We start from the raw sequence: 15,224 nt of genomic DNA, 5'->3' as shown, positions 1-15,224 counted from the left end.
TTCCGAGACAGGGTTTCTCTGTGTAGCCCTGGCTGTCCTGGAACTCACTCTGTAGACCAGGCTAGCCTCGAATTCAGAAATCCACCTGCCTCTGCCTCCCGAGTGCTGGGATTAAAGGTGTGCACCACCATGCCTGGCCCAGTGCCTGCTTCTTGTCTCCACAGGCACTGCATGTGCGTGGTGCACACAGAAACATTCAGGCAAAACACCCATACACATAAAATAATAAAATATTATGCAAAGAATTGGAAGAAAAATAAAGGAAACCAGATTAGCATGGCCAGCCCTAGAGCTCCCACTCACCCATCTCCACAAATAACAGCACAGTCACACAGTGGCCCTAGTGACCCTGGCTGTGGGTGCTTTACACAGGACTATTCATTGGTATTTCAAAATTACTCTTGAATAATAGCTGTTTCACTAATTATTCTTTACTTGAAACATTCATGCTTAATTTAATTTCATTGGTCTCTGCTCTCTGAAATTAAATTAATTTGTTATATTTAAGCAGTCCTTAATAGCTTATCTTATACCAGGCCTTAGATACACTGTAGAAGATGACAGATTCCATCCTGTCTGGTCTGGCTAAGTGCCCACACCTGAAAACTATAGAGCAGGCTTGAACCAGCTGAGCCAGCTTCTGCTCTCTTCATCTTTGTGGCACAAAATAAAAACCGTTCTAACAAAACAGGCTCTGATTTTCTTCTTTGAAAAAGGAGATGGTGATCATAGCTACCCTTGTAGAGCTGCCCACCTTCTTTGTCAGTGCCGAGGTTAAAACTGAGGGCCTTACTTGTGTTAGTGTTGACCCCTGAGCCATCAGGCCATGGAATGGGGTGGTTAAATAAGTTGAAAGCACACCAGTCACCCAGCACAGAAGCAACAGTGACAAAGGACAAAGGCGGTGGCTCCTCACCGGCTGCATCTTAGTGGTGTGCTGCTGGTGTTGGCAGTCCAGTTCCTAGGCGAGATTCCTCCACTGAAGTTGATTACCTCATCTCCTTTGACCCTAATCTGAACCAGTGGTTTTCCTCTGCACCAGATAATGAACCCAGGAGGCCTGTTATCTCAGCAGAGCTGACTTGCAGAAAATCTTGGGAGAAACAAAGTTGGAGCTCAGGTTATGACATCAGATTGTTTGGGTTCAATTTTTGTTCCACCCCCAATTACTGAGACAAACGGGGTGAATTGTTCTCTGTAGACCTCACTTTCCTAACCTGTAAGGTGGGATACACACTACCAATCTCCTTAGGGATCATAAGAAAACTGATTTTAGAGCACAAATGCATAGCTGATAGGTAGCTCATTGAACATTTGCCTGGCGTGCACAGGACCCGGGGTTTGTCACAAAACAGCACAGCACAGTCAGACACATACACATGCACACAGCCACACACCAAAGGTATGTAGGATAGGGTCTGGCACAAAGCACATGCTATAAATATCAGCCACTGAAATGGTTGTTGCTTTTACCTATTTAATTAGGACTTTATTTTAAGCAATGTTAATCTGTTTTAAAAAAATTACCTCTTTGTTAGATTTCCAAACTCTCAACATTTTAAGAGTCAATTTGGTTCTCTCTCTCTCTCTCTCTCTCTCTCTCTCTCTCTCTCTCTCTCTCTCTCTCTCCATTCCCCTCTCCCTCTCCCTCTCCCCCCTTCCCCTTTCCCTCCTTTCTTCCCTCCCTCCCCCCCCTCCCTCTCTCAAGACAGGGTTTCTCTGTGTAGCCCTGGATCTCCTGGAACTCACTTTGTACACCAGGCTGGCCTCCAACTCAGAGATCTGTCTGCCTCTGACTCCTGAGTGCTGGGATTAAGGATGTGTGCCAATTCAATTCTTTATAACCAAGGTAGGCTTTGAATTTTTAAAACTGGTCTTCTGCCGGGCCTGGTGGCGCAGGCCTTTAATCCCAGCACCCGGGAGGCAGAGGCAGGCGGATTTCTGAGTTCGAGGCCAGCCTGGTCTACAGAGTGAGTTCCAGGACAGCCAGGGTTATACGGAGAAACCCTGTCTCGAAAAACCAAAAAAAAAAAAAAAAACCAAAAAAAAAAAACGGTCTTCTGAGTAGCTGCGCCTGATTCATGTCATTAAATGCCTGCTATAATAAAATACAAATAACATTTTTTCTTTTTGAGACAGACTTTTACTTTGTAGCAACCCCAGGCTGATGTGAAATTTTTAACAGTCCTTTGCCTCAGCCTCCAAAGGCTGGGAGAATATAGGTATGAGGGTATGAGCCACCATGCTTGACTTAATAAGACTTTTTTTTTTTTATTAAATTTATAGGAGTTTGTAAATTAGCAGAGGGTGATATTCAGAGGTAACCACGCACAGTACCCAGCATCACTGTGCAGGTAAAGTAGCTTAGGTGACCCAAAGTTATTCTGAATATAGTGGAGAATATAGAGAAAAAAAGAAAAAGAGAGTGGACATTTTCAAGCAAAAATGAAGTTTTAAAGGTGAGGGAAAGTCCGTGGTACTTAAGGAAGAGTAAAATTTAACATTCTCATCGGGTGTCTCACCCTAGGGAATCGTGCCTGCAAGTCCCCATTGCAGCCCAATGTGACATAAGAGCAGAAGGAGGCAAGCAAGCTAACAGAACAGGGAAAGGAACTTGGAACACAAATCATAATTATGAGGGAAAGAGAAGTTCTGCTTGTTCCTGTGACCTTGAAACATAGGCAAGAGCCCAGCCAGTGTCCTCCCATCCTTGGGTGCCTCTAAAAACCACTGTGTAGAAAAGGCCCGTGTTAGTACACCACTGTTCCTAGTATTCGTAGGTTCCCCTCGGATGTGACTTTCAGGCCCTGCAGTTGGAACCTGTTATACGCAAGGGGACTCGCTGTGGGCTCTGGAATCCTCCTAACCCTCCCTGGACATTTTCTTAGCATTGTCACCACAGCTATGCTAGCTGAGCCTTTGAGTAGTATATAGTTGTAAGGATGATTGATGTTTATTTTGATAAAAATCCCTGTTGTTTCATGGAGCAGTGTTGCCGAACAGAGCTAGGAGCGACACCTGTCTCCACTAGCCCGGATGTGCACTGAGTCATAGCTCTGGGGTGTCTCCTCTCAGCAGAGAAAGCCGTGTGAAAACAGGAGCATGTGGATGGCTCGGTACCTCGTAGTCTAGAGGAAGGTGGTGTGTGTGAAAGCAGCCATACTTTTGAGATGGTGGTCTCTGTGCGGAGTGCATTTGTTCAGCATGCCATGTGCAAACACTTAGAACTTATACAGCTCTGCGTGCTGGGTGCCCGCCTCATTAGACTTTCTTTGAGCTTAGAACTGGTGTTTCTCAGTCCCAGGAGGAAGGCTGAGTCCTGTAAGGTTTAAGCAAGAGGCAAGACTGGTTGGTAGTTTGTGGATTGTTATCACCCTGCAAGACTCTTCGCAACTTCCTCTTGCCGCCCACAGCAGAATGCGGAAACCCTGCTGTGTCAGGCCACTTCTGCAGTTACCCAGGGTTGCAGTTTGGGATCCTCCTTTCATACCATAGGCTACCTTTTAGACTTTGCTGCATTTGAGAATGTGTCTGCTGAGGTGGAATGGCTGACTAACCCGCATCTGTCTTCTCTTCTTGCCACCATGCAGTGCTGCAGTTGAAGCTCCAGCAGCGGCGGACCCGGGAGGAACTGGTGAGCCAAGGGATCATGCCGCGTAAGTGTCTCTCTCGGCGTTTGTACACTTGCTCCTTGTGTTGGCTTGGCTCCTGTGTGGCATAGGAGCACCCCACAGAGCAAGGGTCACCGGTCTCATTCCAGTCTTACCTGCCTCTTACTTTTCCATCAGGAGTCCTTGATGGAACAGGTTGTCAATCACCCAGATTCATCATGTTCAGTGAAACAAGCAGTGTTAGGCTTCCAGCAGGTCGGCAGAGAGCCCTGTGCTTTGAATTGACCCTTTCCTTGGTCCACAGCATCCCTTCATGGGAGGAGCAGGGGCTGCACTGCTCACATCCACTTCGCCTCTGTGCTCAGGTGTTAGGAAGAAACCTCTACTCTTCCATTGCAGACAGGTACCGGCAGTGAACTACAGGTTTATTTTAGAGCTGTGAGACACCCATGGCGGATGTGTGTGTGTGCATGCCTGGATGGAGCTGTTGGTGAGCTGTTCTGACAGCGGGCCAGTGGCTGCATCCCTGGGGTAGAAATGAAACCAAATCTTAGACTCTGTTAGAGACAAGAAAGCCTGCTTTGAATACTAGGAGCGCTGCAGACAGTGAAGACAGTGACAGGGTCTTGCTTTTCTGACAAGTCGTCGTGAATTCTCAGCAGATCACACAAGCTTCCGTCCCCTGGTGGTATGTCATCACCACTCGGCTCCACCCCGAGGAGGAAGACAGCGAGAGAGAGAGAGAGAGAGAGAGAGAGAGAGAGAGAGAGAGAGAGAGAGAGAGAGAACGAACACACACACACACACACCCCAGCAGCATCTGCTCTCATGATGTTTCATGGTCTCCCCCTCATGTTACTGCCCGCTGTCCCACTGCCCCGCTGCCATCCATGCTGTTGGCCACTCACTGAGAGGAGTCATATTTGCAGCTGACAGTGAATCTGCTCTGCTTTCAGGAGAGCTGAGGTTAGAAAGGCCAGAGTGAAGGGAGGAAGTGGAGACAAAGAAAGAAGATAATATTACACCGCCTGGTGGGTGTGGTGTAGTATGTGTTTACAGTTAGCAGGAAAAAGTTGGAGACCCTTCGGATAAGCTGGCAAACTCATTCCTATAGTTCCATCATTTGGGAGGCTGAGGCAGGAGTTCAAGGCCAGACTGGGTTATAATGTGGGATGATGTCACAGCAACAACTACAACAAAAGACAAACAAAACAGAAAAAGTCTATCAGAAAATCTGGTGTCTCAGTGTTCTGAGCCTGGAGTAAGGGGTACCAGGGAGAGAGGAGGAGTTGGTTTGTAGGCACATTAGGAAGCCACTGAGGCTTCTAAAGGGCTGAGGATGGCCTTTGATTTGTATTGTGTGTTAACCTTTTGTTCACTGCCCCTGCTATGGTGTGACTCCCCTGCTGTTCTTTGTGGTTTGTGAACCTCCAGAGAAGGATTCCACCCAGCCCTGACCTCTGTTGGCCGCTGCAGTAGATTCTGTGGTAGTGTTATTGACAGGGCAGTAGTGTGCTTTACGGTCTGCAGGCCTCATGGAGGATCCAGTCCCATCCTCTTAGACCCCTTCACAAATGGCGTATCTGTTCAGTGTCCACGAAGCCCCTCATACATTACAGCCCTGCGGACATTAGACGCAGCCAGAGATTGGGTTGCTGTAGTCGCCTGCGCGCAGATGCATGGCAGCTGCTGTAAGGCAGCACTAATTTTGAAAGCCTCATTTTTAGGGCTGTTCAGGGTCAGGAGGTTATGCAGGAGAAGAATGCCCGCATCCCACATTCTTCTTCCCAACTTGCATGACTGGGGGAGAACTGCGCAGTCATGGCTTCCTACTTGGCACTTCTTTAGCATGGTGCTCAGAAATTGCACTTGTCCGTGTATCCTTCAACTTCCTGAAGAAAGTCACTTATTTGTGTTTCTGTCTCCCAGTGCCTGACCCTAGATGAATGCTGATTGCAAAGTAGGGTGTGTGTGTGTGTGTGTGTGTGTGTGTGTGTGTGTGTGTAGAAAAACTAACAAACTAGCTAGAACTACAGCCACAGCATTTGAGGTATCCTCAGTAACCTCCCCCGTCTTGCTGGGGCCCAGGTTTCAGCTGTCCTAGACACCTCACTGCATGCTTGGGTTGGCTCTGTGGATTGGGAACACTCAGCCTCTCCCGTGGGAGTGGACATGGCTTCTTGAGAATATCTCCCCTCCAGGAACTCTTCCCCTGTGGAAAGTGCTGGCTTTCAGCTTCTCTCAGAGGAAAGAGAGCAAAAAAGATGGTGAGGAGGAAAAGTGAAGTGTAGGTAAGTGTCAGGAGTGAGGCGCCCCTCTCACCAGTAACCCTACCTCAGTGCCGCCCTGCCTGCCCCCCCATCACCCTCTACCATGCTGGTGCTCCCTCTACCATGCTGGTGCTCCCTCTACCATGCTGGTGCTCCCTCTACCATGCTGGTGCTCCCTCTACCATGCTGGTGCTCCCTCTACCATGCAGGTGCTCACTGCTCTCCTCACCTTCACTGCGAGACTTTTAAGGGAAACACAGCCAGTGCCAGCAAGCAGTGAAAAGTAACAAGTACTCTAAAGTGCCCCCTTGCAGTCTGTTGGGTGGCCTGAGGAGTCTCCACTGGGTCCTTGTATTTAAACTAGTTGGACAACTGGGAAGGAAGGAAGGAAGGAAGGAAGGAAGGAAGGAAGGAAGGAAGGAAGGAAGGAAGGAAGGAAGGAGCAACAAGCAAGCAAGCAAAGCCAGAGAAAGGAGCCAAGTCCCCAGGGCTGTATTTTATTTCCGGTTTATACCTTAAGTCTTTTAACCTAGCTTATTCATTTCCCAGAATGCTCCCTTGTAGTTCCCATGTCGGCCAAGCTGCTCCACTCAGCTGGAACAGCAAGTCTGCGGCACGTGGTGTGCTTCTGTGGCTCCTTCCCATCACCGATGTTCCCTTCCGTGTGCTGCTCGTCACTGAGAGCAGCCTTCTTGGGGAACTTAGGGATTAAACTCCTCTAGTTCCCACAGAGCTTTCTCTGAGGCTCATGTTCTCTGATCGAGTCTCAGCTACGCATGTGGAGCTGGTTTCCGATGTACTCTAAGCAGGGCCATTTCCCAGTATCCTTGATGCTCATTATGTGTCAAATATAACACCACTTAAAACTCATCCAATACAGAGTCCCAGAATGTAGAGACCCATGCAGTCTGGGCTCTGAACTTTATCTCGTGCTTCTGAAGAAGAGGGAAGATGGCACATGCGGGAAGCAAGCAGGCCTTTCAGTGCAGAGCCAGGAATGCCCTTGTGAGCAGGAAAAAGACTCTGAGACTAGTTGTACGTGGGACCCTTTGTTTTCCACCCCTCATGCTGACTGAGACACACACAGAGTAAAGGTCAGAGATGAGAAAGGTGCTCTAACAGGCCAGCTGTCAGAGGTGTGACACTTTCCAAAGGCTGGTGTGGATGTTGTCCTGACCAAATGATAAGGAGCGCCTGGGAGTTCCTGGGTGTGAGAGAAGAGCCACTAGTCTTTCCTTCTTGGCCTGTTCCAGCCAGACTTCTCAATCGTGAGCAGAGGGGCTTTTCTGGGGCTGCTGCCGCCTGTTTATCTGTCATCACAAGCTGGTACCAAGCAGCCATGATGCTTCAGCACACTGGAGAAGGAATACCTCTTTGTCTTCAGGGCTGGGGGCTTTGCCTGGCCTTCCTGAACTTGGCTTTTCAGTCCTCTCAGGGCTTCTCTCCCTCCCTGCTTCTCTTCCTTCCTTTCATTTTTTGGTGCTGAAAATCAAACCCAGGTCTTCATGCTCGGCAAACGTGCTTCCTCCTGAGCTCTGTCCCGAGCTGAACCCTGTCCTTTATTTGTGTGTGTGTGTGTGTTTCTGTGTGTGTGTGTCTGTGATATGTATGTGTGTGTGTGTAGATTTCAAGAATCATTTCTCTCCTTCATGCAAATCCCAGATCCCAGGAATGAACTTAGATTGTCAAGCTTGGCAGAAAATGTCTTTACCTGCAAAGCCACCTTGTACCGTGTCTTTTCATTTTAACCCTTGGCTAGCCAGTGCCGTTGGTGACTCATGATGGTTAGAATTGAGGTGTGTGAGGACAGCTAGTTAGAGTCATCCAAAGGCAGCCTCAGAGGTGCTCCAATACATTGATAAGCAGAGGAGTGACTGGGTCCACCAGCAGGCTGTGAGTTTCTTTAGGTCTCCGTGTAAGTCCTGACCCTGCAAAGAGTGGTGGTCCAGCAATGGGTCCTAAAGCTCTGAGTGAACTCTGACCCACCTTTGCTTTCTAGCCCCCCAGTTGAAATTTGACCCTGTTGTTCATCTTGAACTAAGGATGTTGGCTACCTAGTCTATACAGAGACAGTTTGCACACTTAGCACCCATAGCTAGTCTAAGTGGTCATTTTGTACTTGCTAAAGAGTTGCTGTTTGTCTGACCCTGAAGAGATATCTTAGTTTGACAAAAGGTTACACGTCATCCTGTGGAGCCGTGGGATTCATTCTACGTCCCCTTTTCCACTCAAGTTAAATTCTTTTTTGTGGGTTGGGGGGAGGGTGGACTAAAGCAAGCCTTGCCATCCCAGGGATGCACTCGCGGCCACTGGGCTGTGCTCGTTTCCTACAAAAGACTAAGGTGATAAAGTTGTAGGTTTCAAAGAAATGTTCGCTTGTTTTCTGAAGGGTTTTTTTTTTGGGAGGGGGCGAGGGGAGTTTTCAGTTAGCAATAATCGTGCCTTGGATGAATCTCATTGGCTATGATACTGCCACTGCACAAAGCTAAGGGGTTTTTTGTTTTGTTTTGTTTTTACATTTATTTTACCGTGTGTGTTAGTGCTTTGTATGCATATATGTAAGTGTACCACATGCATGCCTGGTGCCCACAAAGGTCAAAAGAAAGCATTGGATTCCCTGGAACTGAGGTGGCAGGCAGTTGTGAGTGGCCATGTGGATACCGGGCTTTAACCCAGGTCTTCTGCAAGAGCAAGGGCTCCTAGCTGGTGAACCAAGTCTCCAGCCTGGGAATTCTGACACTGTTAGGGACATTCTGTCTGGGTAGATGGTTCATAGATTAGTGCCACTGTGTGGGCCAGGGAAGGGCAGACCCTTGTCTGTCCAGGCTTCTGCGGTCTGTTTGCTCAAGTCGATTCAGAAGGGTATGTTTATGTCAGTCTCAGGATTGCTACCCTATTAACCAGAGGTTTGGCCAAGATCTACCCTTTTCAGAAGGAGCCTAGAAAACACCCCACCTCCAGCACAACTTTTGCCAGTGGGTAGTTCTGGTTGCCTTAGGCTCTGCTGCTTGTGGGCCTCTCAGCACAGCCCATCTGCCCTCTCAGATACAGAGGTGATTTTGGCTGAAGAGATGCTCTCGTTTTGTCCACCCCACCCTGTCCCTGTCTTTTCCCTTCCCTCTCTCCCTTCCTCCAACTCCTCTTCTTCATCTTCTTGTTTTTTGTGTTGTTTTGTTTTTTGTTAACAAAAAGAAACCTATGAGATGACGTGTCCTTTCCACAGGAATGTGATTGTTTAACTATAGTTACAGCTCTAGGTTGGTTTTTTGGGGGGTGCAGGGGGGTTGTTGTTTTGTATTTCAGGAATGAGGCTGGACTGACCCCTAGATTTGAAGCCCAGAGAACATTGTGTTTGGCATGTGGGCATGTGTTTGGTGTGTGGGCATGTGCTTGGCGTGTGGGCATGTGTTTGGCGTGTGGGCATGTGCTTGGTGTGTGGGCATGTGTTTGGCATGTGGGCATGTGTTTGGCGTGTGGACATGTGTTTGGTGTGTGGACATGTGTTTGTTTGGCGTGTGGACATGTGTTTGTTTGGCATGTGGACATGTGTTTGGCGTGTGGACATGTGTTTGGCGTGTGGGCATGTGTTTGGTGTGTGGACATGTGTTTGTTTGGCATGTGGGCATGTGGTTCCTGGGATGCTTGCTTTCCACTCAGGAAAACCATCTGGGCCCATGGCTCCTAGAAGTTTCTTGATAGACAGTGGAGACCTTGTTTCTCTTCCTGCTGTTCTAGGGTGTGTGTCCCTCAGTGCACACTGACTAGCATAGAGGCCCTCCTGGGCCATTTGCTCCAAGGCCTAAAATAGGAGTCTGGAGTTCATTGTGTGCCTGAATGGAGACAAACAACAACAACAAGCCCTTTTGGACAGAGTAGAGAAAGTCTTCTTAAAATATCATTTATTGGCCAGGCATGGTAGCACATGCCTTTAATCAAAGCACTCAGGAGCCAGAGGCAGATGGATCTGTGAGACCAGCCTAGTGCACAGATGAGTTCCAGAACAGCCAGAGGAATAGAGAGAGACCTTGTCACAACAGAGTTATTTATTCTGTGAGTGAGTGCGTGTGGGTGGATATGTGTGTGTCAGTGTGGGGGTCAGAGGGCTTGGAGGGGTGTCCTCTTCCATCACGGCCATCCTAGAGATGAGACTCTGCTTGTCTGGCTTAGCCGCAAGTGCGTTTTCCCATGAGCCGTCTCACTGGCCTCCAGCTCAGCTTTGGTTTTGTGACACCTTGGCCTAGAAATTGCCATGTAGACCAGACTGGCCTCAAACTTGTAGTGACCCGCCTGCCTTTGCCTCCCTACTGAGGAATTAAAGGCATACACTATCAAAAGAGGCTTCCAAGTAATCTTTTTGATGAAGTTTTTTAATACAATTTTAATATCTTTTTAAAAGAACAGGAGGGTGGTGTTGCTTTTCATAATTTGTTGTTAATATTTGAGGTATAAAGGACAATATTTTTCAAGGTAATAATGAGTGAGGTACAGCAGGCTTGGCCTACGTAGTGCATTCCAGGCTGATCAGGACGGCATCTGAGAACAAAACCCAGAGATACTCAAGGGAGCAGAGAAGACTGTGGCTCTGTCTGTTGGCTACTTTGCTAATGTTACAGCTCAGTGGTAGATGCGTGCCAGCATCCCTAGCAACACGCATGGCTAAGAGACAGAATTCACCACGTGCGAAGCCGAGCCCTGGGGCATGTTTTGAGGTTCTTTTCCGGCTTTCAGATCATTCTCTCTCAGCTTCCCAATTGCTTGCCACCATGCGTGGCTGAGTCTCTCTTTTTTAAAACTGTCTTGGACTTTACCAAGGAAGGTGTGGTGAAACAATAGGCCAGTCTAAGGCCTTTGGCTGCAGAATGATGCGAAAGTCACAAGTGGCAACCATAGGACCTAGCACTCTTAAAAAGCTGACTGTGGTGACATGTGCCTATAAACCCAGCCTGGGGAGGTGGACACTGGAGGATCCTTGTCTAACCCAGCCATCGAGATCAAGATCTAATGAGAGACACTATCTAAAGGAAGAAAGTGGAGGGACATCAGGCTGCCAAGCCTGGTCACCTGTGTTTGATCCCCAGGACCTACATGGCAGAAGCAGAGAAACCCAGATAGTTGTCCTGTGGCCTTTACACATGCACCATGGTGTGTGTGCCCCCATCACACACACAATACACAAAATATGTAAAGGTAAAGTATAAAAGGAAAAAGAAATTTTAAAATGTGCCAGAGATGTGGGTGAGTGGTTAAGAGTGCTTGCTGTTCTTGTAGAGGACCATGCTGGGTGACTCCTAGCCACCAGTAACTTTATCCCCAGGGCCTCCAAAACCCTCTTCTGCCCTCTCAGGTGCAAGTGTGTGTGTTGGGGGGCGGGGGGTGTACACGTGCTTGCAAGCTCGAACCTGTGTGTGTATTCACACAAATAGAAATACATCCTGAGTTTCTAGTAATAAAACAATTAAAATCATAAGCTGCAGAGTGATTGAAGAAGATATCAGATGTCGACCTTTGACCTCCACATTGATATGTGCATATGTGTATGCACACACAAATGTTACTGCATGTCTATCAAAAGGAAACCTGGAAAACCAGCATGTTGATCATATTCTGTTACCATAACACAATATGTAAAGTAATTAATTTCTAAAATGTCAGTTTTGCTCATTGTTTGTTTTTTGTTGGTTTGTTTTGGGAGGGGGTTCGAGACAGGGTTTCTCTGTGTAGCCCTCGCTGTCCTGGAACTCACTTTGTAGACCAGACTGGCCTCGAACTCAGAAATTCCCCTGCCTCTGCCTCCCAAGTGCTGGGATTAAAGGTGTGCACCACCACGCCCGGCTCATTGTTTGTTTTAATATGTATATGTGCTTGCCTGCATGTATGCCTGTGTGCCACATGTGTGCCTGGTCCCCATGGAGGCTGAAAAAAGGGTATCAGAGCCCCCAGGAACTACAGATGGGTGAGTCGCCATGTCTGGTGGGGACCCAGTCTGAGTGGTCTGTAAGAATGGCCAGCCAGCAGGCAGTGGGGAGAGTGCACAGCAAGCCTGCTCAGCTCATCAGCTGGGAGGGAAGGAAGGAAGGGGGGAGCCTTATCCTCGGCAAAGCCCTCCTAAAGGGTTTATCACTTCCTGGTGGTAGCACAGGCTGAGGACCCCTGGAAAACACTCCTAGGCCATAGCAATGAGACTCAAAGTCCTTGGCCCCGGTGTTTTAACCCTTAGCGTGCCGTATCTTTGACATTTGTGTGTACTAGCCTGTGTACCCCTCTCCCAGGAAGGTTGGGGGAAGCTTCCCGAGCAGCCTGCATCTCAGATCTCTGCTTCTGCAGTCGTCCTTTCTGTGCCTGCAGATGTGTGTGGAGGGCAGAAGTGCAGTCCCTTAGGTCCCAGGGCCTCTGTCTCCCAGCCCTGGGTCACAAGCATGAACCACAACAGCCAGCCTTTTTTTTTTTTAATGTATGTTCCAGAGATTGGATTAACATTCTCAAGCACTTTACAGACCGAGCCATCTCCTGCACCCTCGCTTTCATTTGTGGTAGTTGGCTTTTATGCTGGCCTGGGTGGGAGTGACAGCCAGGTACCAAAACAAGGGTGGTGTCAAGTTTGCATATCAAAACAGGATACGTGTTGAAGCTTCATGACTTGGTGTGGACCTTGCTTGCCCTAGATGCATGGTTCTTTCTGACTGAACCTGTCTTTGATTCTCATGAACTTACTGTTCCTATTGTCAGAGTCAGGCCCTAGTGTTGGCATGACTCTTATTAATTAATGGCCTTTGTTGTAGTATTTTGATGGTCATAGACTGCCAGCTGAACACAGGGACAGAGTGGAGCTCAGGCCCAGTTAGCACTCAGGTTGCCTCACACACAGTGGGTAAGAAGGGAAGAGACTGCAGCAGTAACTGCGCCTTCCCCTTAACCCAGCGGAGCGGATAGCAGAGCACTTTCACTTGGCTAATACTCCCTGAGTGTGGTATAGCGGATGAGGGCCGAAGCCTCGGAATCACGTGGCTTGCCCTCGGTTTCACTGTCCCTTAGGAACAGAGGCACACTCAGCCTGGCTTGTCTAGCTCTGACCTGCTGTTGATCCCTGAAGGAAACACTTGGTAGTGGTACTTACACACACAGGAAGTTTCAAGTCTGAAATACTTGTAGGGCTGGGGACATAGCTCAGTTGGTAAAGCACTCGCCTGCCATACATGAATCCTTGGGTTCAGCCCTCAGCAGCACGTAAACCAGGTGAGGTCACATATGCCTGTCACCCAGCCCTCAGGAGGTGGAGGCAGGATGATCGGGCACTCAAGATCATCCTCTGCTACATAAGGTCAAAGCTGTGAGCTATCTGAGAAAGAGAGGGCAGGGAAGGGGGTTCTCTTGAAAACTGAAACAGCATCAAGCTGAGGTCCTGTGACTGCCAAGGTCAGGTTTCAGGAGGTAGAGGTGAGAGCGATGACTGGTTTTGGCCTTCCAGATTGCTCTCCATGTCTGCTGCTTTGAGAAGCAGGAAGGCTGCTTTCTGCTTGGGTCACGAACGCTTGCATTAAGTCAGGAGTGCTTCGTGTCTATGGATGCCTCTTGAGTGTGCATACCTCTGACTGGACAGCTGTCCAAGCAAGCACCTGCAGTCCGCTGCATGGTTTCCAGTCCTTCAGAGCTGCCCCAGTGCCTGCTGTGCCTCGAGGGAATCCCCTCTGCCTGGGACAGGATCCCAGAAGCATCCTCTCGGTGCGCGTGTTAGCCCTTACATGATAGCGGTGCAGCCAGCCTCTGCCCTCCTGTAGACTGAGGGAAGGGCCCTTTCTTTTCTTTTTTTTTTTTTTTTGGTTTTTTCAAGACAGGGTTTCTCTGTGTAGCCCTGGCTGTCCTGGAACTCACTTTGTAGACCAGGCTGGCCTCGAACTCAGAAATCCACCTGCCTCTGCCTCCCAAGTGCTGGGATTAAAGGCATGCGCCACCACGCCCGGCTGGAAGGGCCCTTTCTGTTTCCTGTGTCCATCCTAAGGTTCTCTCTTCTTCCCCTGCTGGGTGGAAGGCCTAGTCTCGATGGCCACACCCCTGAGCCCAGGCAGCAGGAGGTGGGATCTGCCTCAACAGGACTGGGGTCTAGCCAGGGTGTGAGGAAAACAGCAAAAAGAGCGGATTTATTTGTCGGTACTCCACACCCAGTGCAGGCCCTCACATGGGCTAGGCTCTGCATGCAGCCAGTTGCCTCCACCCAGCCCGACTCTTTGACTCCCAGGAATTGGAACTCTTTAGCCATGAAATCAGTACGGTTGAAATGTCACCCTTGGCAGTCAGTGGGCTGGCAAATGTCACAGGCAGATGCTCCATGTCTCAGAGCTGAAACATCAAGTCAGAAAGCTATTGAGAAAGTTGGTGCAACCCTTCCACGTGTGCTGAGGACTGGGGTGGGGGGTGGGGTCAAGCATCGATAAAACCCCTACTTTCTTACTTCTGTTTGCCCCTTGGACTGGTGAAACCGCCCACATTTCTATGGTATCAAAATTGCCAACCCACCAAAGATAAGACTTGTTGGAGTCCAAGACTCTAGAGACCCCTGAACTCTACTGGGGTACCCTTGTCTTGAGTTTCTGGGTTTACTTTGTGGAGGATATTGCTGCTCTGTTCTCCCTGAGAGGAAGCAAAGCAGTCTGTTCAGAGGATTTAAGAGTTGATGGCAGAGGTAACTTTACTGCTGCATGTGAGAGAGAGTGAGCCTCCACATCCCCATCCCCAAGCCACCTGCCTTGCCTGTCTCTCAGTGGCCTTGTGGGGCATCTGTAGCAGTTCTGAAAAAGATAACTCCCCAGAGCTGTGTGATTCAGTTTCCTCAGGGAAGAGTTTGATCATCCAGTAACCCTTTCTCCTCTATGCGACCTCTTCAAGAAAGGAAGGAGGAATAAACCAGGAGGCTGCACCTGGGTATTTTCTCAAGCTTAAAGCTGAAGTCTCCCTTTGGTCATATTGCCAATTTAGAAAAAATGATGATGTCATAAGATACCATGGCAGGGAAGCCAAGAGCTCTTCGGGGAAAGGATTCCTGTAGCTCGCAGTCCGGGACTAGAGTTACCATTGTTTGTGGTTGGAGCCCCAAGTAGCTAGTCACCCGCATCTACAGTCCTGAAGCAGAGAGGCGCTCATCCATGCATGCCTGCCTCTACTCTGACAAAGCTCAGGACCCCTGACTAAGTATGGTTCCACCCACAGTGGGCAGGTCTTCCCAACTCAGTTAACATAGCCAGGAAGACTCCACCACCACCACCACCACCCCCATAGACAGGCCCTCACAGGCCAACCTGTTGTAGACAACCTCTCATTAAGGTTCTTTTCCGCCGGGCGTGGTGGCGCA

General features: G+C 48.9%; 1 protein-coding gene and 1 pseudogene across 3 annotated transcripts in view; one reads left to right on the top strand and one right to left on the bottom strand.

Moving 5' to 3' along the window:
- Window positions 1–15,224, top strand: part of Mrtfa (myocardin related transcription factor A) — a 177,761-nt gene that overhangs the window by 141,504 nt on the left and 21,033 nt on the right. For all 3 annotated transcript variants that reach the window (XM_021216568.1, XM_021216567.2, XM_029531082.1), the window contains one exon: window positions 3,591–3,656. In XM_021216568.1, the coding sequence (XP_021072227.1) occupies window positions 3,650–3,656 (7 nt within the window). In that variant the 5' untranslated portion in view covers window positions 3,591–3,649. The remainder of the gene's footprint in view (window positions 1–3,590; window positions 3,657–15,224) is intronic.
- On the bottom strand, window positions 8,208–8,368 carry LOC115062465 (annotated as a pseudogene).

The sequence above is a fragment of the Mus pahari genome, chromosome 17 (assembly GCF_900095145.1).
Source record: "Mus pahari chromosome 17, PAHARI_EIJ_v1.1, whole genome shotgun sequence".
Lineage (NCBI taxonomy): Eukaryota > Metazoa > Chordata > Mammalia > Rodentia > Muridae > Mus > Mus pahari.
The sequence above is the reverse complement of the archived record's forward strand: the minus strand, read 5'-3'. Positions and strand labels throughout refer to the sequence as shown.